Genomic DNA, 24,611 nt, shown 5'->3' with positions numbered 1-24,611 from the left:
CAGAGTAAGGGAAACAGAGACCTAAATGTTAAAACTTTGAAGTAGAAATAGCGTAACAAAGCATAAAGTGCCAATGATAGCTAAAGGCTGTCATTACATTTCTATATGCCTTACTTTTAAAATAATATGCACCATGCACCCTGCCTTTTGGACTACAAGTCCTACATGGGGTTGGGGGGCTTAGTAATATTTAAAAGGGAGGTTTTGACCTGCCCAAAGGTTTTTTTGACATATATATAATGGGTTTATATATGCTGAGGAGGTGGGTGTGGGCTTTATGACTGCAAAACAACTCTTGGACCAAGTTGTGTGGGCTGGTAGCACTGTATGAATAACACAGAAAATGTGTGTTGCCAGTAAATAATCCATTACGTTTTTAATGTCCTCATTTTTTATAATGGCTATAATCATTGCTCTAATGTCAGCTGTCAACAGACTTGCTTAGATCACTGTGAGTGTTTGTCATCTGGAGTAGGGATATTTGGCTGAGATTATATCAGTTACAAGCATGATATCCCCTAACCCTAGTATCCTAAGCATGTCTTGAAACCTTGCTATATTTGAAGGGTGGAAACTAAGAGGTAATTGGTGTGGTGATCGAAGTGACCTGATTATCAAACAGTTAACGTACGTCAGCTATAAAATACGGTAGGAGCACATATGCAAAGTGAGGATCAGCAATGGTGTTTAAATTTCGACAGGTTGAGTCAAATCACATCTTCCTTTGGTGATGAATGGAAATCTAAACATAAGTAATATATTTACACTGGGACCAAATTAGCAATCATATGGTCCGATTCCCCTGTACGGTTAAAGTCTATAGTGAGAGCTACTTCTGATCACTAAAAACTGTTGTGAGCTACTGCCTAATACAGAGATTCAATAAATGTACACATAGGCCAATTAACCTAAAAGCTGACCCCCAGAGTACCTCATTCCTTCTACAGGGAACATACAGTATTAATGGCACAGGAGTTGTATTGCAAAAGGTCTCAATTTGGGGTACTTGGGAATACGTTTTGTCCCTTTGCTCCAGAGAGAGCAAATGGAAGAAAGAAAACAGGGATGGAGAATCAGAAGAAGAGAGTGGACAGAGAGGAGAAGAGAGTGGACAGAAGAGAAGAGAGAGGAGAAGAGAGTGGACAGAAGAGAGAGGAGAAGAGAGTGGACAGAGAGGAGAAGGGAGTGGACAGAGAAGAGAGAGGAGAGGAGAAGAGAAGAGAAGAGAAGAGAGGAGAAGAGAGTGGACAGAGAAGAGAAGAGAGTGGAGAAGAGAGTGGACAGAGAAGAGAAGAGATTGGACAGAGAAGAGAAGAGAGAGGAGAAGAGAGTGGACAGAGAGGAGAGGAGAACAGAGTGGACAGAGAAGAGAAGAGATTGGACAGAGAAGAGAAGAGAGAGGAGAAGAGAGTGGACAGAGAGGAGAGGAGAACAGAGTGGACAGAGAGGAGAAGAGAAGAGAGAGGAGAAGAGAAGAGAAGAGAGAGGAGAAGAGAAGAGAGTGGACAGAGAAGAGGAGAGAGAGGAGAAGAGAAGAGAGTGGACAGAGAAGAGAAGAGAGAGGAGAAGAGAAGAGAGTGGACAGAGAAGAGGAGAGAGAGGAGAAGAGAAGAGAAGAGAGTGGACAGAGAAGAGAAGAGAGTGGAGAAGAGAGTGGACAGAGAAGAGAAGAGAAGAGAGAGGAGAAGAGATTGGACAGAGAAGAGAAGAGAGAGGAGAAGAGAGTGGACAGAGAAGAGAGAGGAGAAGAGAGGAGAAGGGAAGAGAGAGAAGAGAGTGAACAGAGAGGAGAAGAGAGAGGAGAGGAGAACAGAGTGAACAGAGAGGAGAGGAGAACAGAGTGGACAGAGAGGAGAAGAGAGAGGAGAAGAGAGAGGAGAAGAGAAGAGAGTGGACAGAGAAGAGGAGAGAGAGGAGAAGAGAAGAGAGTGGACAGAGAAGAGAAGAGAGAGGAGAAGAGAAGAGAGTGGACAGAGAAGAGGAGAGAGAGGAGAAGAGAAGAGAGTGGACAGAGAAGAGAAGGGAGAGGAGAGGAGAGGAGAGAAGAGGAGAGAAGAGGAGGGAGGAGAGGAGAGGAGAGAAGAGAGGAGAGGAGAGGAGAGGAGAGGAGAGAAGGGAGGAGAGGAGAGGAGAGGAGAGAAGGGAGGAGAGGAGAGGAGAGAAGAGAAGGGAGGAGAGGAGAGGAGAGAAGGAGAGGAGAGAAGAGAAGAAGGAGAGGAGAGGAGAGGAGAGGAGAGGAGAGGAGAGGAGAGGAGAGGAGAGGAGAGGAGAGGAGAGGAGAGGAGAGGAGAGGAGAGGAGAGACACACACACACACAGACTTGGCCATGATGTTGTGCATTAGGACCAGATTATTATACAGACATCATGTACTGAACTACTTCCAATTCCTCACAGGATGCATACAGGTTCTGATTCAGTACACCCATTCATGCAGAAAACAAATATATTTGTACTGGAAGAAGTCATGGGCCAAATCGTTAGGGTCTCTGATGGAAGGTTGAAAACTTGTATGTGTTATTTAGGAAAGGAGTACATAAATAAAAGGTCCAAGAAATCAACGGTGGAATGGTCGAGCCAGGGGATACCTGGATGCGTTCACCTACAGAATGACCTGTGGCAAGAGACGAATGGACAGATGGCAAGGAGATGAAAAATGCTTAGCTATCAGTAGGGCATTTTCCATAGAGATGAGTTCCAGATATCAGTGTTGCATGTGTGTTCTGACACATTACAGTGATCCCATTTGTCAAAGAAGTGTAGCTTCTCCCTTCCTGCAAAACAAATATGGGATGGGAGATGCTGCACATGAGCGATGAAAATAAAGAAACATCGAATAAAGGAAATGCTTTGTAGCAGAGACTTGTGTGTATGTTTTTAAAGGGAACAAGAAATGTGAGGTGCTTGAAAAAGTATTATGTGTGAAACATACATCAACATACACTGTCTCAAAAGCAAATTGTAATGAAAAAGTAGAAAATGTATATACAGCAGGTAAGTAATGATACTGACAAGTGCAGAACCAAAACTAAATACACAACTTAAAAACTGTAAATAAGCATTCTACTGAAGCTTGTAGCAGGACAACAATTTTATTAGCATAAAAATAAAATAAATTCCGCTTTCAGACATAGCAAACTCATGTAATTGGCCAACAGGTTTTCTTGAAAAACTGTTTAAATTCATGTTAAAGTTATTTGAAATCTAGAATGTAGACGGTCAACTGCCATGTTCAATGCCAGAAGTATGGGTGTACTATTGACCAAATATCCATGGTGAGTACATTCTGTCAGCTAGTTACATGTCTAAAACTAAGGAGACTGCCATGAAGTATGAAAATCAACGATGGCTCATTCACGTCTGAAAAAATAAAAGTGAATTATGTCCCCAGCATCTGTGATTCTGAATATGCAAGGGTCTATCATGGGTATTGCAGGCCTTTCTAGCCATAGTCCATTTCCCCTGGACTATGGATGGAGATACACAGAAGCATAAAACAGGCATATTTGCTTGTTCTGATGAGTATAGAACTAGGTCTTGTCTAGCATGCCCACTTCTTATAAATAAAGGGTTTCAAATATGTGCTTTGTATTAATTTCAAGGCCATTTACCATATAAAAAGGGGTGGTTCGCCCAGAGTCCTATGTGCCTCTTTAGAGACACAACTTTTCTAAGCTTCCTCCATTTATTTGCTAGAGAGTGTGACTGCCTGCTTCTGGAGATAGTACATACTAAGGTATGGGCTGTATTTACCATAACCATATGCATGTCTGAGGAAGGGTATGAACGCTAACCCTACTGCTTTGAGTTCCTGGAGTTTGATGAATAGTAGGCAATCCTCTGACACCATCTCCCGTAGACAGCCAACGCTGCAACCCCAGGATTAGGTATTCGCTTGAAGCAGATATATATCTTTGAATGTCAATGGCAACAATAGTTCAATGTGCCTCACAACTGCTGGTGTTGGTATGGTGTTACCGGTGATTTACTTTTGGAATATTTGTTCTACAATGTCTTTCAGAAATGGAGTGCAGGTTTATAGTTTTTTTTTTAACTCAATCACATTTGACGTTGCATCCAACCCAATTGCAAAAACAATATTCCTGTGTATGCGATACTACAAAAGATTAGGACTGAAAAACACCATCTGACCAAATTCCACAAAAAATTAGAGGTAACGAAGGGCAGCAGCAAATATGTTTTTTAAACCCAGCAGCTATTTGCCAATTAACCCTCAGTAAAAGGCAATCAAGGAGTCCTAGAAAAAGTTCAAGTTTCCAAAACAGAGAAGGATCAACTCAAATATTCAGTTCACTCTATGATCGCAACATCACAACAAACAGCACAAACATGAGGAGTGAGAAACAATAGATATTACTAGAAGTAAATTGAACATCCAAACCTGCAATGGGACAAGCTATGCAAGAACGTTTTATTTTCAGAAAATATTTACTACAATTTAATAGCATATATGTATCATCCTTTATATACAAACATGAAGAAAACCAGGTGTTTACTGTCCCATAATGCACAGTGTCAGCTAAAGGAGCCTTCCAGTGAATGAAGCCACAAAACACCTAAAAACCCCAGCAGATGTCATCAAATAAAGCAACAGCCTGGAATGCCTACTACTATTGAATGTTAAATATGCAGGACTGGGTGAATAGACATGTCTTTACCCCTCTATACTGGAAGGGCCTTTATAGCTATTCATTCTGATGAAAACATCCGACTAAGAATTTAACCACCAATTAACAACTATTGTGCTACACTGCCAGGAAGAACAGAGGGAGGTTTCAAACATTTTGATGGGCAAAACATACTACATACTGACATTCTTTTATAATCGAGGGATCTCTGACATTCATAAAGACAAGAACAATACAGCAAGATAATCCCCAACATCAGAGGAGGGTAAACTAGGATAATACGAAAAAGGTTGTGCCACTTAAGGCATCAGTACTCGATTCAGTCATTGCAGTTATGTCTTATTAAAGAGTGGGTGATCTTTAGGTTGTGGCTCTGCAAATATTAGTGACTAGAATTAAGTAATTAGGTTATCTTTTGAATTGGCCGAGAACCCACTTCAAAGAATAATCCCAATCCTGGTCAGGGTGAACCACAAATGTCAATAAATAAACCTGTGCTTGACTCTCTGGTAGCTTGGCGCAAAGCAGTCAAGCTTAACTTAGAGGCAATGTCCAAACTGTATTTGCAACACGCAGTCAGTTCTAAAGTGCAAACCCCAAAATCCGAAACCAAGTTAGAAAAATAGAGAATATTTAAATAAATAATAACGACAAAAATCAAATCAGTAGAACCGTAGTTTTGAGTTTTTAAAGTTTAAGGAGAAACTAGCACCGACTTAGTATCTTGTCACACCGGACCGGGACAACGTCACAGGTTCAGGCCAACCGCGATGGAGTGCGGTCTGGATAGAGGCCCAGGTTCGTCTCTTTGGAATTTTACATTCCGACTTTGATGCAATAACAGTGCGGTGCGGCTCTGCATCGTACCGCATCCTGCTGTGTTGGGTACAGTGAGGCTTTCGGTCAAGACCTGCACTTCTCTGTCATACTATGATGGGAAGCTGTGTGGTGCGGCTCTGCGCTGGATCTGGCAAGGCTTCCAGTCGAGAGCTGCACAGCACAGCTGTGACGCTAAGCACTGCTCAGCATCGGGTCCGGAGAAGCCTTTAGTTAGAAGCTGTGAAGCTCTGCATCGGTTTCAGTGAAACCTTCAGTGAGGCAGGGAAAGGTACACCCTGACTCCAGCCAAGGGCCCAGAACCTTGAAGACCGAGTTTGAGAGTCAGGATTCACTCCCACAGAGGCCAGCAGAAGGGAAGAGGGCAGGTCCAGCTGAGCCTGGCCAGCTGGAAAGTAGTAAAGGCCTCTGGAAGGTTGCTGCCTCCCCGTAGCGCAAGAGGAGATCAGCCAACTGACCTCTGGAGTCACTTCTGGGGTCCTGGGTTCAAGGAAACCAGGTCTAGACTCCCTTCTGGCTTCCGACAGCAGGACAGTCCTTCTTCGGAGTCTTCACAGGTTCAGGAGTATTATGATTTGAGGTTGTGGGATGACACTTTTATGCCCTGTGCCAGCCTGTGGGTGGGGGAAGGGGACACTTCCTTTGCCTAACCCTAAACTGGTTCTAGTCAGTTCTTCCATCTCCCCTGGGATTGGCGGCAGCCGGCTAGTAAAACAAAGGGCAGGCAGGTCCAGGTGTGAAATGCATCTGCCAGTGACAGAGTAGGCTTATTCTGAAGTAAGGAACAGCTAGGTACAGTCCCCAGGCTACCCTACGTAATGTAACCAGGCCGGGGCACAGCCCCTCCCCAGCCATCCTGTCAGGATAACCCACTCCCCTCTACACCCAGGTCGTTTGTCCACAGTGGTTCCAATACACATTTCCCAGTGGGGAGCCATCATCATTCAGGATACCCTAGACCACAGCTTTCCAAACTATTCATGCTGGTGACACCCTTTTCAGAAATGCAACATTTTGTGACACGGTGATGGCGTGTAGCGAGCGTGCGTAGCGCGCAAGCCCTAACCAACTAAGGGGGTTATAGGGGGCTCATCCCCCCCCGAGAAAATTTTGACTAAAGAGTGGGAAAATGGTGCATTTTCAAGCAGATTTGAGAAAGCAGGAAGGTTAATAAGGCAATTGTGAATCTGTTCAAACAAAGACAGTGACTGGCAAAACTGTTTATCCATCGCTTGTTCTGCTGACATCCGTACGCATACAGCGAGGGTGTAGGCATGTCTCGGGACGGACTATTTAGCATTAGTAATTCTAGCTAACGCAATCACTCTTGAATGCACCAAAAGTTCAGACCAGAACTCCTTCACAGCTATGATGTGTAAACAAACCATGGCGTGTGATGAAAACGAAGACCTTTCCAACCCATCTGCTCCTGGTGCTCTGTCTGGAGGACCACTACATTCAGGCAGTTCAAAGTGCCCGCGCCTATTTAATTTGGAAGGGAGATTTTTTTCACCTTTCAGCACAGACGCAATAAGTATAATGTGAAACTGCTCTATAGTGTTTAATGGCAAAACCGTCAAAAAGGTAGAAAGCAGGAACTTGCGATGGTAGAAAGCAGGAACCTGCAAGAGCAAGAGAGAGTGCTGGGAGCGGATTTAAGACTACCAGCCTTTGCACGTGTCGACGTGTAAGCGCACCTTTAATTTAAGTGCACCGGACGGCGACTTTTTTTGACCACAGTTTTGGGCACCGGCACTCTTCCGTTCGCAAACTAAGCACTGCCAATACTCAACAGCACCCAGGCACTCCGGGGTACTAAGAACCTGCAGTTTTATTGTTCCATATCAATAACTGCATTCACCCCAGCCAAATATTAGAGCTGAAAATACCACAAGTATTATTCAACTGCCAAAACCTTCCCACTTTGCATCACCCAGAAAAGGAACCTGGTTAAACCACAAACTATAGACAACCGTGTTCAGCAACGTTACAAAGTGGCTATCACAAAACAGTTAGTTAAATAAACTTCCAAAATCCACATTGTGCATCTTTCCTTCGGGAAGCTTTGGGATTGCCCTAGTTACACATGCACAGGGCACTCTCTTGCTCAAATTCCTCAAAATCCAAAACAGCAGCTAGGTAGTACACTGTGTGACCTTTTGCATGCTCCTTCATATTTTCCCGACTTCATTATCGCACACTCTTCGCCCTCCAATATGTTCGCGCAGGGACGGTGCTTTTACAAACAGATTCAGAGAAATTACATCGGCCTCGCCTCCATCTTTATCCTATATGGAGGCCATGATAAAACGCATAGTCTATTCCACTGCTTATATGGGGTACGCAACGAGGGTAGTTTATATCGCTGCCATGTGTCCCTTTTGCTGGGAAAGTACTCTCTCTGTGATGGGTAATACAGAGCAGTAAGTATCAGTCCGTGGGCGTTGTGTACAGCCTCGAAGTAATATATGCACTGGGCTACACTGCCCAACAATCTCTACGGACGAAATTAGCAGGACTGTAAAGTGTGCACAAAAGAGCATGGAATACATACATCAAGCATGCACCAAAAATCACAAATCTCTGATGCTGAGAAAACGCTGTGGGTAATAATTGAATAACGAAGGGCATTGAGTATTCCCTTTCTGTAAAATACTCCAAGCACTGCCAGATCTAAACCGTGACAACTACTACTACTACATTGAGGCGCAGAACCGGTCTGCATCACAGCGCCACTATCAAAACTCAAGAATGATTATTATACAATGTCGGATTCCAATCTGCAGTCCTCAAAGAAAAGAAACGGGGGAAAAGTTTCCCTGTTTACGCCTTTCGCGTGCCAGAGTGGTGCAGGAAAGGCATCTAACACCAGCGTGCCATGGTCTCAACTCTGTAAGACAGTGTGGGTTATGCCTGTATTCTCGTAAATTGCCCAGTAAAGGGAGCAGGTGAAAATAAATTCATATCAAAAGAGTGCAGAAAATATAGGTAGCGCTCCATTTTCGCCGGAGTCTTGTCATCATAGCAGGGTCTAAGAGGCTGAATTTCTAGTTTATGTAGGCAGGGCCCAAGAACTATGGTCTCGTGGTGTTGCAATTAACAACCATTGTCTGTTTGTTGATGCTGGCACATGGGAGTGAATGCGATGAGCTCTTTGAAACTGCAAAGCTTTTAAGAAATGCATGCATGTGAGGCGTAACAAAAAATTTAGTTGGAAACTCCAGCATGCCACCCGACGCCATCACAAGCCTAGCCCTGTCCATCACACGCGGTTCGCTGCGAAAAAATACAGTGTTCCGAAAGACGCACAGAGCATTCCACCCACGGGTTCTCCGTATCAATGAGGCGCCAGGGGATACAATTTAATGGCAATTTAATGCCGAGTTTTTAAATTGCTAAACTTACCGTACCGAGCGCCTGGGATGGGGAGCAGAGGCAGCTCCGTGGACAGTAGCGCATTCAACGTTCAATGCACGTCCGAGGCCGTGCGCTCACGCTCACCTAACGCCTCTCCTTCCTTCGCGTAGAGAGCATTCGCCCTAATCTGCTCCAGATGTCATCCTCGCGCGACACACCCGCACATGGCAGGCGCCACAGTACCGTGTCGCGACACAGAGTTTGGAAAGCTCTGCCCTAGACACTGACAGAAAGGCACATTTGGCTTAGGCAGAAAAATGTAAGCTTTTTGAAAGTGGCATTTCCAAAGTAGTAATACGAATTTACCATTAAAAGGATATTAAATTGTGATTAAAATGTGGAGTGGAAGACATATTATTTTATCTGTTCCCAAATTGGATTTAGCACTTATTAAATAGAATAAGGTAAACCAGTGTTCGTCTATGGTAGGCCAGCCTTGAAACAGTGAAAAACGCCTTTGGAGGTTTTTCTACTGTCAGGACAAATAAAAGATTACATATACATGTCCTACTTTTTAATACCTGTACCCTGCCGTATGAGCCTTTATGGCCTACCTTAGTGATGACTTGGCAGTTTAAGGCTGCATTGCAGCCCTGAGATTATTTAGGGAGCTACTTTGGTGGGTGGCACACTGGGTGCTGCCGTCCACTAGTATAATTTAATTTACATGCCCTTGGTACAGAGAGTACCATATGCTAAGAACGTATAAGTAAATTAAATGTGCCAATCAGCTGGATGACAATTTTACTATGTTCAAAGGAAAAAGCACAAGCACTTTATCTCTGCTTGACAGCGGTAAATTGCAGAGTCCTATTGCCAACAAAAACAGGTTCAGCTACAGACGGCAAACATCACACAGAAGGAAATACCACGCAAACGGGGATTATTTAAAACACTAGGATATTTGTGGTAGGTAGAGTAGTAGGTACTTTCTTTCTAGTGGAACAGGCACAAAATGTTCTCAATGAAACTTTGAAGGCATATTCAGAAATTAAAGACAAGTTAAGTATTCAGAAAGGGAAGTTTACTAAGAGAATGAAGATCACACCCGTCACCGCATTAACAGAAATAACAGCCGATTTGGCATATGGGGGTCATTTGGGTACAAGTATAACCAAGATTAGTGTTAGAAACTAAGTGTTGGCCAGGGCTTAAGTCTAAGATAGATCAAAGTGTATGCTTTTGCTTGCTGTGCAGCCAGTGATAAGGTTAGGTTTACCAGCTAACCACGGTTACATTCAGTGGAGATATCAGGTTTTGTGTACTTTCCCTAGATATTATTGGACCTATGGAAGGTTTAGGCATGGAGGGAAGATTTGTGTTAGTAGTATTTGACTACCACAAAATGGCTTGTAGCGAAATCAGGAAGCACCACACGTTCGGGTTGGATTTTTGAGGGACTCAATTTTGGAAGAAGTTGCACCTCAAATGTTAATAACACATAATGGGGTGCAGTTTTCATCGTATCGAAAACTCCATTTATAAATTTCAGTTGAACACCACAGGACTGCTGTATATCGCCGTAGGGCCAACTGCTTGGTCCAAAGACTGAATCATATGATGGAGTGCTTACCACTGCCGCTGAATGGTATTCTTGGTAACCTGGCTTAATAAACATGCTGTGGGCTTACTCTACCACTCTGCGTTTGGTTACTGAGGTTTCCCCCTTTATGTTTTTGAAAGTGAGGCAACCAGGTGTGAATCTGGCACCTTCCTGATTAGGTTTCAACAAAACAGTAGAAATTGATACAGAGAATAATGTGAATACAGTACGTATTCCCTAGAATAGATACAAGCCTCACTGTAATAACAAACAAGGAATAAAAGACAGAAACTGGAAGGTGAGGTATCTAGCGCAAGTCAAAAAACAGAAACTTAAGACAATAAGGCATCAATTTTTGATTCTGAAGACTGTCTGAGCGGGTTGCAAAATAGTTCCGCTTGACAATTGTCAAACTTGTATCATGGGTAGAATTTGCACTGCTTCAAAGGGGAAACCCTTGCTTCAAGAGAGTAGTGGGAAAAAAAGATGCACACACCGTTTTAGTAAATTGATTTTGTTTAATGACTATATTATACATCTTTCAGGATTTAGTGTGTTTGGGGTAATGTGACATGTTGTTAACTATACTAAAGTATTTTGCATGATAGCCCCTTGTTCCTCTACTATTTTGTGATTTCCAGTTGCCCTTTTCTATTTTACACCCATGGAAGTAAATGTGTTGTACTGTGAGCAGTTCAGAACTGGATAACATTACCTAATCTTTTGTTATCCCTCTATACCCCTCGTTTCTTTTTTCACCTGCCCATTGCAACCACATGCTCCACTTTACATTAAATAATTTACCAGGGATCCATCAAAATGACATACTAAAACTTCCAATCCTTATTATGAAGCAGGTTGATTGTTGTTGGCTAGCTAAAACAGTGTACATGGGCCTGAGGCCGTTTCTTCAAAATACATAGACAAAAAATTATATTCAGTGATGGTTTACAACTTATCACAATAAATGTATAATGTGTTTTTATTACAACAGACCAATTCTATGAGACTAAATATTTACTTTCTGCAAGGGAGCCAGAATGATTAGGGGACTTTCGGGGGGCAAAGGGAATATATACTGTGAAAGAAAATCTGATAAAAATTGTAATCAGGATTTCTTTTTATATTTTCACACACATATTGAACATTTCAAAGCAAACGTTTCCAGGGACACTGGTTTCAAGGGCCACTTTAAAAGAAGGTTTCAGACCTCAGCCTTGAGCAAAACTCAAACCTTCTAGACATTGCTTCACGTGACCTTGAGAATCTGTCCTACAGCTTGAAGACCACAGGTCTATTGAAAAAATCTTTCTGCTGTGGAGATCAGATATGAGAAAACTTAAGATTAAAAAAAAGTCTGGTTTTTGGGTGGAAGGAAGACTGAGTTTGTAAAGACACCTTACTATAGTAGGAACATTGATCTTGAATCTCATTCACAATCTCTTACTGTTGAAGTTATATCCATAGGAAAGCTACCTTGCATGGCAAATGCCGCCTTCATAGCTATAAAAAGGGTGGCCTAGCAATTCTAGCAGGGCAAACTGAAAAAGATGCAGCATAACTGCTGCATTCAGTTTTTTTGCTAGCAGCTATATTCAAGGTCTGTCAATGGGGATTTGGTGTAATGAGAGGGCTCCAAGGCATAGGTTTGTTTGGTTATCCTTCAGACAGCACCTGACCCCATCTCAAAAGAGCTGAACATCTCAGCAATTCCAGCAGGGAAAAATGCAAAATATGTTGAATAAGTGTGACTTTCAATCTGAATGCTGCTGGTAGCTGTCTGCAATTTATGGCAACAATTAGTTGCAATGTAAGGACAGGTATCGCTGGTCACGGTTAATCCCCACCTTCTCGTCAGGCCTCAGCATCTCCAACATGGCAGAAAGGCTTTGTGCACCTCATATGCCCTACGCTACACCATTCTAGATGCTTTTTGACATATTTGAACTCACGTTTTTTAATGACAGATGGTATTGCAAAGTTCTTGCCCAGCACACTGGCCTTGAGATTCAGTCTGCATGATATGACTCTTGCCAGAGGAAAAACGATCTGTCATGGATGCCCATTGTTAAAACATTTACTCTGCTATAGTAACATCTAAGAATTTGTGGGTGTTCCTATCGGCCAGAATTGTAAGCAATTGTCCTGCTAGTTTTTAACAAGAAAATGAGAAGTAAAGATTCTCCATCATGTGCAGCCGCCATGTGAATGACACAGTCACAGCCGATCCTGATGGATTTTCACTTCATGGATGTTACCAACCATGAATTTTAAACCAACCAACTCCATGTAGACATTTTGCTCTACTTTTACAACTAAGCTAATCCTCTTGCCAACCATTCCATCAGCTGTACGATCTATTGGATCAATACTTCTCAGTTATTCGCCAATTGAATACAACCATACTTCATTGTTTGCTATGGACTGAAAAGCCTTGAAAAAGTATTTTTGATGACGCACGTCAGCTGCAGCTGACATCTAACAAATCCAAAATCCATCGAATGACTAAATCAATCGGCAGAGCATCTTTATTGCTCATATATTTGTTAAAAACTAGAAGTGCAACTGCTTACAATACATGTGCTATTGTTGTTCTGTTAGCATACTATCACTACTAACTTGACAATCTGTAAATCTTTACGATTGTTCTACCATATTGATTAGGCATTTGCTTCACGTGCAATCAATAGAATTATCTGGATATTTGTCTAATTTTGTGTTCCCAATCCACATAATTTGTATGCAACTTACAATTGAATATACTTGGTGTGCTCCAGACCATTGTTTCTATTGTTTGAAGTGATGTATCTCTCATCATTCTGATAGCACTTTTAGGGTAACAACGTGTAGTCTGATATAGCACCCACTTACCACCTGCTGTGCTTTTTATTTATGTTGCTATATACATAGCCATAAAAATGGTGATGTGTGGTTAATATTAACCACTTTTACCACTGTAAAGTTAAAAGACTGATGATTGCTCAGGTGAGTCAGTGTTTAAGATTTTCTATTTGAGACTGATCTCTCACAGGCATCATTGGTGGTGAGTAAGCTTTAAAAGGCATAATACTTGCATCTAGTCTACCACAGACTTTCAATTTTCTAGTGAAGAAAATGATGTATTCTATTTAGGACACAGATGCAAGCATTACTCAATCCTTCGATTATAATGAAGATTTCAAAGGGTAGAAGATGTTACTAATTAGAGAATGGTGTGCTTTGTTGTTATCATTGCTTAAATTTGGTTTCTAGCCAAGTATTAATTGATTATATTGTTCTTTATGTTTGTGTGAGACATTAGTCATCTAATTTTAAAAGTTTCAGTTGCTCTAGGTGCTTTGAATAAATAAATATGGATAATTCTCAACACATTTAGGTGGGCGATGTATTGGCCATCCATGACAAAAGAGAGTGCTACGATGGAACAAGTTATCTTACACAAGAGAACAGTTTATCATTGGTGGTTTAAATGTAAGTGATTTGCAGTTCAGTTACTGACCTATCCCTTCTTGCTGCTGCTCTCAGTTGTAAAAGAAAAGAAAAACACAATGCTAGGCTCTGTATCTTTAATAGAAACCAGAATTCCCTAAACAGTAGCTAGGAAAACCTACATTACCTAATCCCTAACTCAAAACAATATGAACATAAACACCAGGTCTGAAACATAAAACGAAAATGTAATTAATATTACATTTTATAGTGCCTGGAGAGGCCATGCTGCATTGAATTTATGCACCCACCACTGCAGCAATTAAATGGACCTCCCTATGGAAAATAATGCTAAAAATGCCATCTGACATTGTCAAAGTAGACAGGCACTTCTCCTGCTAACTTCGAGTAATCTCCAAGTGGATAATTACTGAGGTCTGATACACAAATACACTGGTCCTTTAAGTTCAAAACACAAAATGATTTTTTACCGTCACTGTGTAATCAATCTGTGGCGCCATCTCCGCATTGGTCCCACCTTTCAAATAGAGTTCTGTTGGAGAAGCAGCAAACAGTACACAGGGCAAGGATACCTGCATGAGAAGGCAGACACTCCTGAAAATGGACCAAAAACAGTTCTGTTCAAATCTTTTTTTATGCCATAGGGAGAGTACAGTTCTAGAATACAATGAAACTAACATCATATCACTTCTGGTATGGATAAAACACACATACCGGTTTTTGTTATTGAACCACTGGACACTTGAATAAAACGATCAGCACACCTTATATACAGCACTAATTGCTTAACATAGGGCGCTGTCGCTGACTGTCTTATGTACGTACAGCTCCAGATGTTAAAGTTTTCGGTTCTTCTAGTATGACATCTGCAGAAAAGTCTGAGTTCACCTGCAATGATCACGGGGGTTTCATGTGACAGACAGTCTAAAATTATATCTAAATTGTCAAAATTTTAATTATGGATGCTGGAAGAGGACAATGTGGGCATTTAAAATAAAAGGCACACATGGTTTTACATAGCATGGTATATATTTGTGGAAGAGTGTCCTAACTGGAGAAGCAGATTATTAGGTGGGAGCAAAAATTACCAGTGGGAGCAAAATCACAACTATTAAATCATGTACCTAAGACATAGTGACCATTTTCCAAAATATAATGTATTCCTCTGTACCAGAAACTGTGTTTCTCTCCGCCTTTAAAGATGGTCAAATCACTCCTCACCTAACCTTGACACTACTGAGATCCCATAACCTAAAACTGGTTTTCAACTTTCTCTTCCTGGCAAAAGAATAAGTAAAAAGGCTCTTTCCCTTCCACTTCTATCACACATTTCAGATAATAACTTAACAGCATATAAACCGTAGCCCTAGTCCTGTCAAGAGCAATGTGGATGAATTGAATTCAGGAGGCATGTTGTACTGTATCGAAAGAAAAAAAAAAAAAAAAGAAAAAATCCCCCAAAAAAAAAAAAACACAAAAAATCAATAAAGCATTTTTGGGGGAGAAGAAAAGAATTTCGGCCCTCTAGTCTAAATACACAACAATATTGTAAAAATTCTCCATGAGAGGGATTACAGAATTATAGTGCTACTAGACCTTTCATCAGTATTTTACAAAGTACGCACAAGACATTACTTAACATTCTTTCTTCCACAACGGGGACTAACAGACAAAGTCTGAAGTGGCTATTCAACTTTATACCACGTAGTTACCTGTTTTTCAACATGTCCTCTGTCAACTTTCCTTCCCTAAGATCTACATACATTGTACCACAAGGCTCAATCCTCACATCCACTCTTTTAAAACTAAACCTGGAGCCTTTACGATTAAGATACCAGATAAAATGTTTGTCATACATCAATAGATGACACAAAATCACAAATACCTCAGACATTTCACGTTGACAAACTATTCGTACGAAAATGGCAAATGTAATATCCTTCTCCTTGAACGCAAATTCAACCTAAACGTAAGTTCGAATCCTTTACTCTTAAGACTCTCCCTCCATTTAAAAATGGAAACGTTCTCAAAAGTGGACATTGCACTATCCTGTTTCCAATAAGTTGGCTACACCACAGGGCAAATATTAACAATGAATCAGCAGATCTCCAAAATAAACAAAACCTCCCACTTCCAGCTTCTTCTTCTAAGGCAACAATAATCCTCCATCCTGCCCTCAGAATTCAGAAGTGCTGTAAAAGCACTGGTCGTTTCCCATCTAAATGGACATATTGCAGTATTACTAGGCCCACCTAAATCGAATGTATAAAGGTTATCCTTAACACAGCTGACTGCCTTATCAAAGATGCTAAAAAATCTGATTATATAAACACATTCTAAAAGATCTCCACAGGCTACCGCTAGAAGGTTGAATCCACTTCAAAATGAAATGTGGCATTCATAAAGATCTTCCCATGGACAAACAAATTTAAGATAATGAGCGAACCGTTCACTTATCAAGCACCTAGAATCTGGAACGACTTACTCAACGATCCAAGAGCCAACCCCAACATGCTGCCCTTCTAGAAATATTTAGACGCATCCACTCAAATCTACCTCGTGTACGATTCGGATTGCCCCCGACTTCGCTTCAGGTTACTTCTTTTTGTATTGGACTTGTTTTATGTGAAGAGCTCCACTGGCCTTGTGAATTCCAATGAATTGTTGTTCTTTTATGTGAGGTTCTTTTTTGCCCTTGTGTGTCGGCCCATGCCACACAAGTACCATAAATATATATTTTTTAATTGCTGAAATAGAAACCTAATGGACATGTTGTGCCATTCTCTCATATTTTAGGAAAATTAACAGAGTCTAAAATGGTGGCATAGAACGAAAGCACTAGACAGTCAGCATATGTTGTATTCTGATAAACTCACCCTGCCGTTTTTGTATCTGCTGTGTGGATTCCCCCTTTGATCTTTCCGGGTGTGAAAATAACTTCAGTTGACCCAATTTCACCTCTTTCCAGTTGACCTTCACACAAATCACGTATTATCTCCAGCCCGGACAGATGCTGAGGCCTGATAAATGGAATAAATTAGCAGATGCACATTAGGGAGGGGTGGTTGAATGGGTAAAAAAAAAAAAAAATAGTAGAAGAAAAAGGTAATGTTTGCCAAACCGCACAGATCATCTATCTATCTATACCTAGGTTACCCTTCCTCTTTAGCCCTAATGCACAGATTCCTAGTACTGCATCTTTCTGTGTTCAAATAGAACCTATTTTTCACCTGTCCTGTAATATGTATTACACACACACAAAACCTTATATTCACATTCTCAACATTTGAGCCATATAAATACTGTAGAAAGTACATCACCCGATGCATCCTACTATATCTACATAAGAACAGCTTCATGACTCGTACGTCCAGGTAAGCAGCTCATTAATTTTTCAATGTTCACATTTTCTCCTCTGCACTCCTAGTTTGTAGCACTTTACAAAAAGATTTACAATATTATTCTCCTGTGTGCGTTAAATTAGTCTTTGAGGAAGGCGGTAAAAATATAAACCAGAAAAGTATGCAAATTAGATCAATGTATAATATTTTCTAACTTGCTCTGTTTATTCACTTTCATCTATTTGGTTCGTATTATTAAAAACAAATGCTCCAAGACTATGAACAACTTCCTGCACAGTACAATGTATTCTGCAAGAAGCTACAATGTGTTCAGTGCTCACTACTGAAAAATGCACGTGACCTAAAAGTCAGAAGTTCCAATCTTGTCTGTCCATCTCAGCCTTTCATTCTTACAAGGATAATACAGAAGCACCATGGGTATTAACAGCTGTCATTTACATAACTATGAATTGATATTACAGTGGGAGTGGACACTATGCTGAAACACGTTTTTACAACATTTAATTCTCTCAACTATTCAAGCCTCAGTTGCTTTCAAGACTTCATACAGTGTTGTGGTCTTTAGTATGCTGCCTCTTGTTGCTGTGGTTCCACCAACCAATGTCTGGAAGCACTGCTCATTACAATAGGATACTCTTGATCTGCAAAAAAGCATCCAACATTGCTTTTGGAGGTTCAATGTCTGTCTTGAACCTTTTCTCCCTCTATTTCTCCATCCAGTAATAAAATTCTTGCAAATATCCGAAAACGCAACCAGAAAATATTGTGGGCCTTCGACTTCCCTATTACATGAAACTGTTGAATTACACTTTTTACACCATCTAACCCAAAGGCAAAGATTTTCCACACACGTATTGTTGTGGCATGTATCTTTTGCAAAAATTGCAGGATTATTTTTTGATAATCTATGAGGAAAGACTAAGCAAATGCTAATTTTATGCTACTATGCAAAAAAACTGTACTGTTTGGAAAAAAACCAAAGTAAGCACAGACATTTTTCCAGAAAATAGTCCCATGAAAAATACACTGCAACTGATGTATTGAAACGAGAAATAATTTGCAGAAACAAAAACCAATGTAATAATCAAACTTTTTTAATTTTAATTCTGCACTCTAGTTTTGCTACTTTTTTTTAGTCATATACATATATAGTCCGATACAGAATAAAAGCTCTAACTGAACTAGAGTGTAGCAGTGTTGGAGTAAAACTGCAGGGGAGAACAGCTTTAAAATCTTTCACTATTTTATAAAGCTAACTGAACGTGTTAGTATTGATGATGGTGGTCTGTGTTCCTGCAAATTAGTTAATAATAGTAGACAATCTAAAACACACTTTCATTTTATAAATTACTCATGAACAATTTGAGTTCATAGAGATTATTTTAGACAATGAAGAGCACTGTATGAAGATGATAGTTTGGGAAAGAAGGGAATACGTGTGGGACTCCTTAACCAGTGGTAATTGACTATCTCTCAGTACCTGGTCATAATGGTTTGGGCAAACTTTAAAATAACTGATTACAAGCACTGAAAGTCAATAAATGCATGTGAACCATGATGTGACAGCAGCTGTACATTAACATTACTTATACAAACAACAATCTTCTAAAAAAAATGTAAACTCAAATGTTCTTTTTTCCATGAAACTATGTTCATGTACCGTGTAGATCCGGGTGAACCGGATTCTGTATGAAAACATAGCTAAAGACGTGATAATTGTTGAATTTGAAAGCAAAATAAGGTACATAACAAGACAGATTAAAAAGAAACTTCCTAGTGCCTACAAACAGAATGTGGCCAGTGAAAGAGTTCTATTTTAAAGGTTTTGCTCAGGAGGAAATGTTTAGACTAATCTAATGTAAAGTGGGAATTGGCTCCATGTGGTGCTTAACAGCAAAACTTTTATCAGCTTCATCATTTACAAAAAAAGCTTCGAGATAATGACTCACGGGTCATGAAGCAACATACTTTAACAGGGAGGCAATGGGGTGGACCCAAATGAGATTAGAGTTAAATTGCTACGTAAGGCAATGTTTATTGTGCACCAAGGAAAGTGCAGGTGCTTATATCAGATATGGAAAATTAACCATTTCTGTTCAATACCGTCCATACCCAGGATGGCTCCATCCGTCCAATTATATATAAAGGCTTCTACTCATTTGCCCTCCTGCAGTGAAGGAAAGGCAGCCATGTGCTAACTATTTGGGTTCTGCAGCACCACATAGCAAAAGTGCCAGAGCCATGCAGCATGGCATCCTTGCAAAGTTTCAGGAACTTGCATACATCAAGACAAAGACAAGTGACTTTCCGTTAGAGCCAAGGTCAACCCAGTAGATAATAAGTGTCTACCGCTAAGCAAAAGTAACAGCCCCACAGTAAATACAGCAAATATGGTATACTTTAACCTAATGGGAAAAAGTATAAGTACCTACAAAGATTCTCACAATCTTCCCTTTCAGATAACACAAGGTGGGCTTCTCTGTGTAGCTGTAAAGCAGAGTACTGAACATGAATCACAACTCATCTTCATGAAGGCCAGAAGCTCACTGCCTGACACTTAGCAAACAATACTCAGCAGACCTCTCTCTCATTCTCTCTCCCCAAGCTGGCATCCATACCCAATGCTTTCTCCAGCCTGGTAGGGCAAGTAGCTCCAGGTCCGAAGTTAAAAGTTTTTGGACAGTGAAGACTGCAGGCCCAAGAAAGGAATCAACAGAGGGCAGCTACTGCAGAGTCTCAAAGAAAAGTGGAGAAGTACTGAGAGCACAGGTGCTGAAGCCCTTCCCCTAGCTTTTACTATATCAAAACGCAGAGGAGCTTGAAGCAAGGGGCAAACTGCACATTGTATTACTAAATTATGCACCCGAGTGTGATTTAGCGCGAGGTAAAGGGAATTTAAGGTATATGAACATAAGTGGCAAATGGTAACTAATAACTAACTTGTTTTTTTCGTTGAGAGTTTGCTTTCAAAATCTTTTAGCATTATAGAACTATAAAGAATAGGTATCATTGTTATCTAAATTTATAGTATACATTTCATTGATTCCAAAAGCATGACACGCTGAGTGACACATTTGAGCTTGTCTTTTAAAGAGGCTAAAACAGCTAGTTTTAGTGTTTTTAAATCGGGCACACAAAAAATTATATAGGTTTTATATAAGCATTCTCCATTGTTGAGGCTGCTCACATGGGATGGTGTTGCTCCTACTGTGGTCTGCAATCCAGAAATTGAAGATATCATAGTTGCATTTAACTTAGCATATGCTTTACAATCCAGCACAAAAACGTACCAGGCCATAACTAAGCCCAGTGTAAAATACCGGTTAAGCTGAAGTGGTGAACCAATGTGCCGAGCATGAATATAATGGCATATAAAACATATATTTGACTGAGTTTTTTAAAAAAAAATTGTGAAGCACACTGCTACCCAACCATGTCTCAGCACTAGAAACTAAAGAAGCAACAGAGAGAAGATCAGAGTCTGAAGAGACAGGTCTTGAACTGCTCCCAGAAGATATATATTCAGAAGTAGTGTGAAGTATGAAAGGTGGTCATTTCTGAGCAGTGCAGCCATGTATGAACAGGCACACACTTATTTGTGTGTTTGATTTTCACACAGACCACACAAAATGGGAAGAGTACAACCTCTGAGGATGCAAGTAGAGTGTGTTAAAGAACACATGTCAGAAGAAAAAGATGACCCTTGCAGAAAAGTGTATTATGCGCTAGGTACAGAGATCTAAAAATAATCAGACTCTCTATAGTGCGCCATTTAAAGAGGCAATGTGAGAAGTAATTGACGAGTGCTTGATTCATAGAGCAGACAAGCCACAGCATTCGGAATGATTTGCAATCTTGCCAAAACATAGATTTTTTTTAAATCAATGCAGAACTGCTGTGCTTCAAGCAGGAGATTAAAAAAAACACTTGAAATACCATAATCTAACTATCCTCAGGTAGAAGGGTAAGGATTTCACAAATAGTTTTGAGGAGACTAAAGCAAGTAGTAGCTACTTTATTTACATGCGGATTGAATTGAATACTACCCCTAAATTATGAACTTGGAGGTGGCACGTGGGGAAGGGAGGGCAACGTTTAAAAGGCAACCAGGTTCAACACCAGATCGAACATATCCTCCCAAAATTAACATGGCTTTGTAGGAGTTTATTTTTAATTAGTTAACAAACACCAATAATTCCATGAAATGCACGCAACCTTGAAAACTGGGCACGGCCTTGACAAAATTGCCAGATGAACTGTTATGCATTACTGGCATTCGCACAGAGGTTCAACCCAAAAGCACTAATTAGAGCTACCATAGGAGAAACACAGACATTGAGGAAAGTGGGGATCAAATAAAACACTGTGGGACACCACAAAAGAGCACTCTAAAGGTAGGCTGGAAAAGTAGTGAGGAGCGGAGGCCTTTGCGTTCCATGTCAGAAAAGACTGGAGCCAATTGAAAGAGGATGGTCTGATACCAATTTTGTGGGGTCAACCAATTAACCTTGGATGATCAACATTGTCAAAAGCTGCCATGTGTTCCACACGATTAAAGCCGGGACCCTGCTTTGATCAAGTTCATTTGTATGTCAGCTAGAAAGGCAACCAAAACAGTTTCTATAACGTGGTAGGATCAGAAGTCCGGGACCGAAGCCTCAAATCATAAGGAGGGCTCAAGTAAAATTGACAAATGTTGGGTCCTAATCTTTTCCAGGGTTTTAGCTCGAAAGGGAAGACACTAGACAGAAAGAATAAAAATCACTAAGGGATCAGCATTAGTCTATATAAGTAACGGGAAAACAATAGCCTTTTTATAAGTACTGGAGCAATGGCACATTTAAAATATGATTGTGACAAAACATCAGGGCCACAATTGATGGGCTTTGCACAACTGAAGAGGCATTCATGAGCCCAGAAGAAAACCAAAATTAACTGTGGATAAAAGAGTTGTAACCTCCTGCATGACCATGAGATGAGAGCTTTCAAAAGTGAGGAGGATGACCAAGAGTGAAACGGACACTTGAAAGGAAAAAAAAATGACAGATTGCATCAGAAAAGAGAATGTGTTGCATGGTGTTTAATGTGGTGGTACTAGTTGGGTGGGATATTCTTAGTTTCACTGAAAACTGAGGAGCTTACTTCCTCAGAAATGTCAAAAACTGACTTAGTGGCCATCAGTGCAAAACTGATCTTTTGGTGCTAAAAATCATTCCTATTATGGAAATGGCCGCATTATTATTTTTTTAAATATACAGCCAAATGTAGGCGTAGCCGAAACTTGTCCCACTTAGGTTCACATATATTTACACACACACTATTATCTGCAGATAGTGCTAGTGTTTTAATTGTTTGATATTGAAATCAAATAAAAATACAATAGAAATATGCTGATATATCTAATTGTGATACAAAGATGATATTTTCAGTAAAATGTGTTTAAATAAAACTTAACAAAGACATAAAAACACAAAATGTAAATTTAAGAGTTATCCTTACACTATAAAACCCTGAATCTAGAACTCTTGACAAATGTGCACTGACGTTGGAATTTCAGATTGCTTTACAAGCAACTACGCAGACTATATTTGCATATGAATTCAAGAAAGATTGGGTTCCAATCAGCATTTCTATTTTCAAATGTGCAAAAGTCCAACAAACAAAAAAAGAAAACGGTACATAAGCAGACTATAGAAGAAATGCAGATGAAACATCATGATGAAGCCTGGACTAATTTAAGTGAGGCAATTAATTCAAGCTACTCCAAACGATTGTGGTCCTTGATTAGTCATGGAATAGAGAGGCCTATAAAATGTGACATGACTACTTTACACAAAATGAGATCTAGAAAGAACATTAAAAAAAGATAATTACTAAAATAATGCTGTTACATTACTTCAATACGACACTACATAGATCGCAAAAAGAAATCATGAGTCTGATAAAATATGTCGCCCTTCATGTTCGGCTGGTCGCAGCATGCCTAATGTTGCAGTAAAATTCAATCCTACTTTATGGAGTTCACTATTACTAAAACCGTTTGCACGTGTGTTACAATCTGGACAGATTCCACCATCATGGAAGGCTCAATTATCCTTCTGATTCAGTCAAAAGATTTTTTTAAATGATCAAAAAAAATGATAAATTAATAGCTCTTCATGAATGTGAATGCAAGATATTTGCCAAATATCTGTTGGATAAATTATTTGCAAGGGCGGTCAAACATACCTTTATAGAATTCAGTCAAAGAGAATTTGGATCAGGCTATTCACTATTTATATTACTGCCCTCAAATTAACAGCTAATAAAGTAATTTTATAAAAACTCATTGTATGTCTGATACACTGAAAATACTACAACCTTCGATAAAGTTACTCATGAGAGATTTAGGGACAAACTAATAAAATGGGGAATTGACCACACAACATTACATTTTTAAAAGCGCATTGCATGTTGAAACCTGGTTGAAAATTAAATTGTCTAAAAACAAGATGTTTTCTCCTAAGATGCTTATCTCAAACGCCTTAAAGCAGGGCTGCATTTTGGACCCTCTATACATACATATATATATATAAATATATATTTTAGTTTTCCCATCTTATCTCAGTGTAATGGCAGGACTGCAACCAAAATTAGAAAATCAAGCTATTACTCATTTTGCCTATGCATAAAGCTTGGTCATATTATCAGCAAAAGGCTTAGAGGTTTAACTATCAAAGCTGAAGGAGTATAATCCTAAGAAAGACCTATCCGTGAATATTGGGAAAACGAAATTTTTGTATTTCAGTAAAATCTGAAACAGTCATCTTGGGAAATAGGTGGAAAATGAATCGAAAAAGTGAATAAATATGAATATTTGGGAATAAGTATTCACAATAAGATATCGTGGATTGACTATTTCAGTTAAGAAAATGAAATTACACATCATTAGAAAATCAATTAAGAGATTTTAGAATATTATGGTGGTCAAGGTATCGAACCTATTTTGTATGCTTCATCAGCACTTAAGATGAAAAAGGTTACTGGACTGGATATGGTCTATATGTTCGACAAGAGAACTATCAAATTTACGCAGTTCAACTTCACACTGAAGCTTCGACTTGATTTATTTTTGACATCCATGACAAAATTACACAAAGCCTCAATTCTAAAATAATGTTTATGACTGTGGTAGAGCCAATGTGAACACATTAAATTGGTTAATCCTTAAAAAGTTAACAGTGAAAGGGGTTAACAACCCATACCTAAGCCTATTTGTCACTGAAAAACTAATAAATCGAAACAACCTACTGTAGCTCACTGTGCTGACTGGTTTGATTCGAACCAAGCAGAAGGAGCTATTAAGGAAAACACG

At 39.9% G+C, this 24,611-nt stretch overlaps 1 protein-coding gene across 1 annotated transcript in view; it reads right to left on the bottom strand.

Moving 5' to 3' along the window:
- Window positions 1–24,611, bottom strand: part of RTCA (RNA 3'-terminal phosphate cyclase) — a 104,328-nt gene that overhangs the window by 72,516 nt on the left and 7,201 nt on the right. The window contains exons 4-5 of the mRNA XM_085601897.1: window positions 16,772–16,915; window positions 14,366–14,489 (exon numbers count right to left, since the gene is read on the bottom strand). Coding sequence (XP_085458023.1) covers window positions 14,366–14,489; window positions 16,772–16,915 — 268 coding nt within the window. The remainder of the gene's footprint in view (window positions 1–14,365; window positions 14,490–16,771; window positions 16,916–24,611) is intronic.

Source organism: Triturus cristatus, chromosome 4_2 (genome assembly GCF_964204655.1).
Source record: "Triturus cristatus chromosome 4_2, aTriCri1.1, whole genome shotgun sequence".
Classification (NCBI taxonomy): Eukaryota; Metazoa; Chordata; class Amphibia; order Caudata; family Salamandridae; genus Triturus; species Triturus cristatus.
This window is presented reverse-complemented; position numbering and strand designations above follow the sequence as displayed.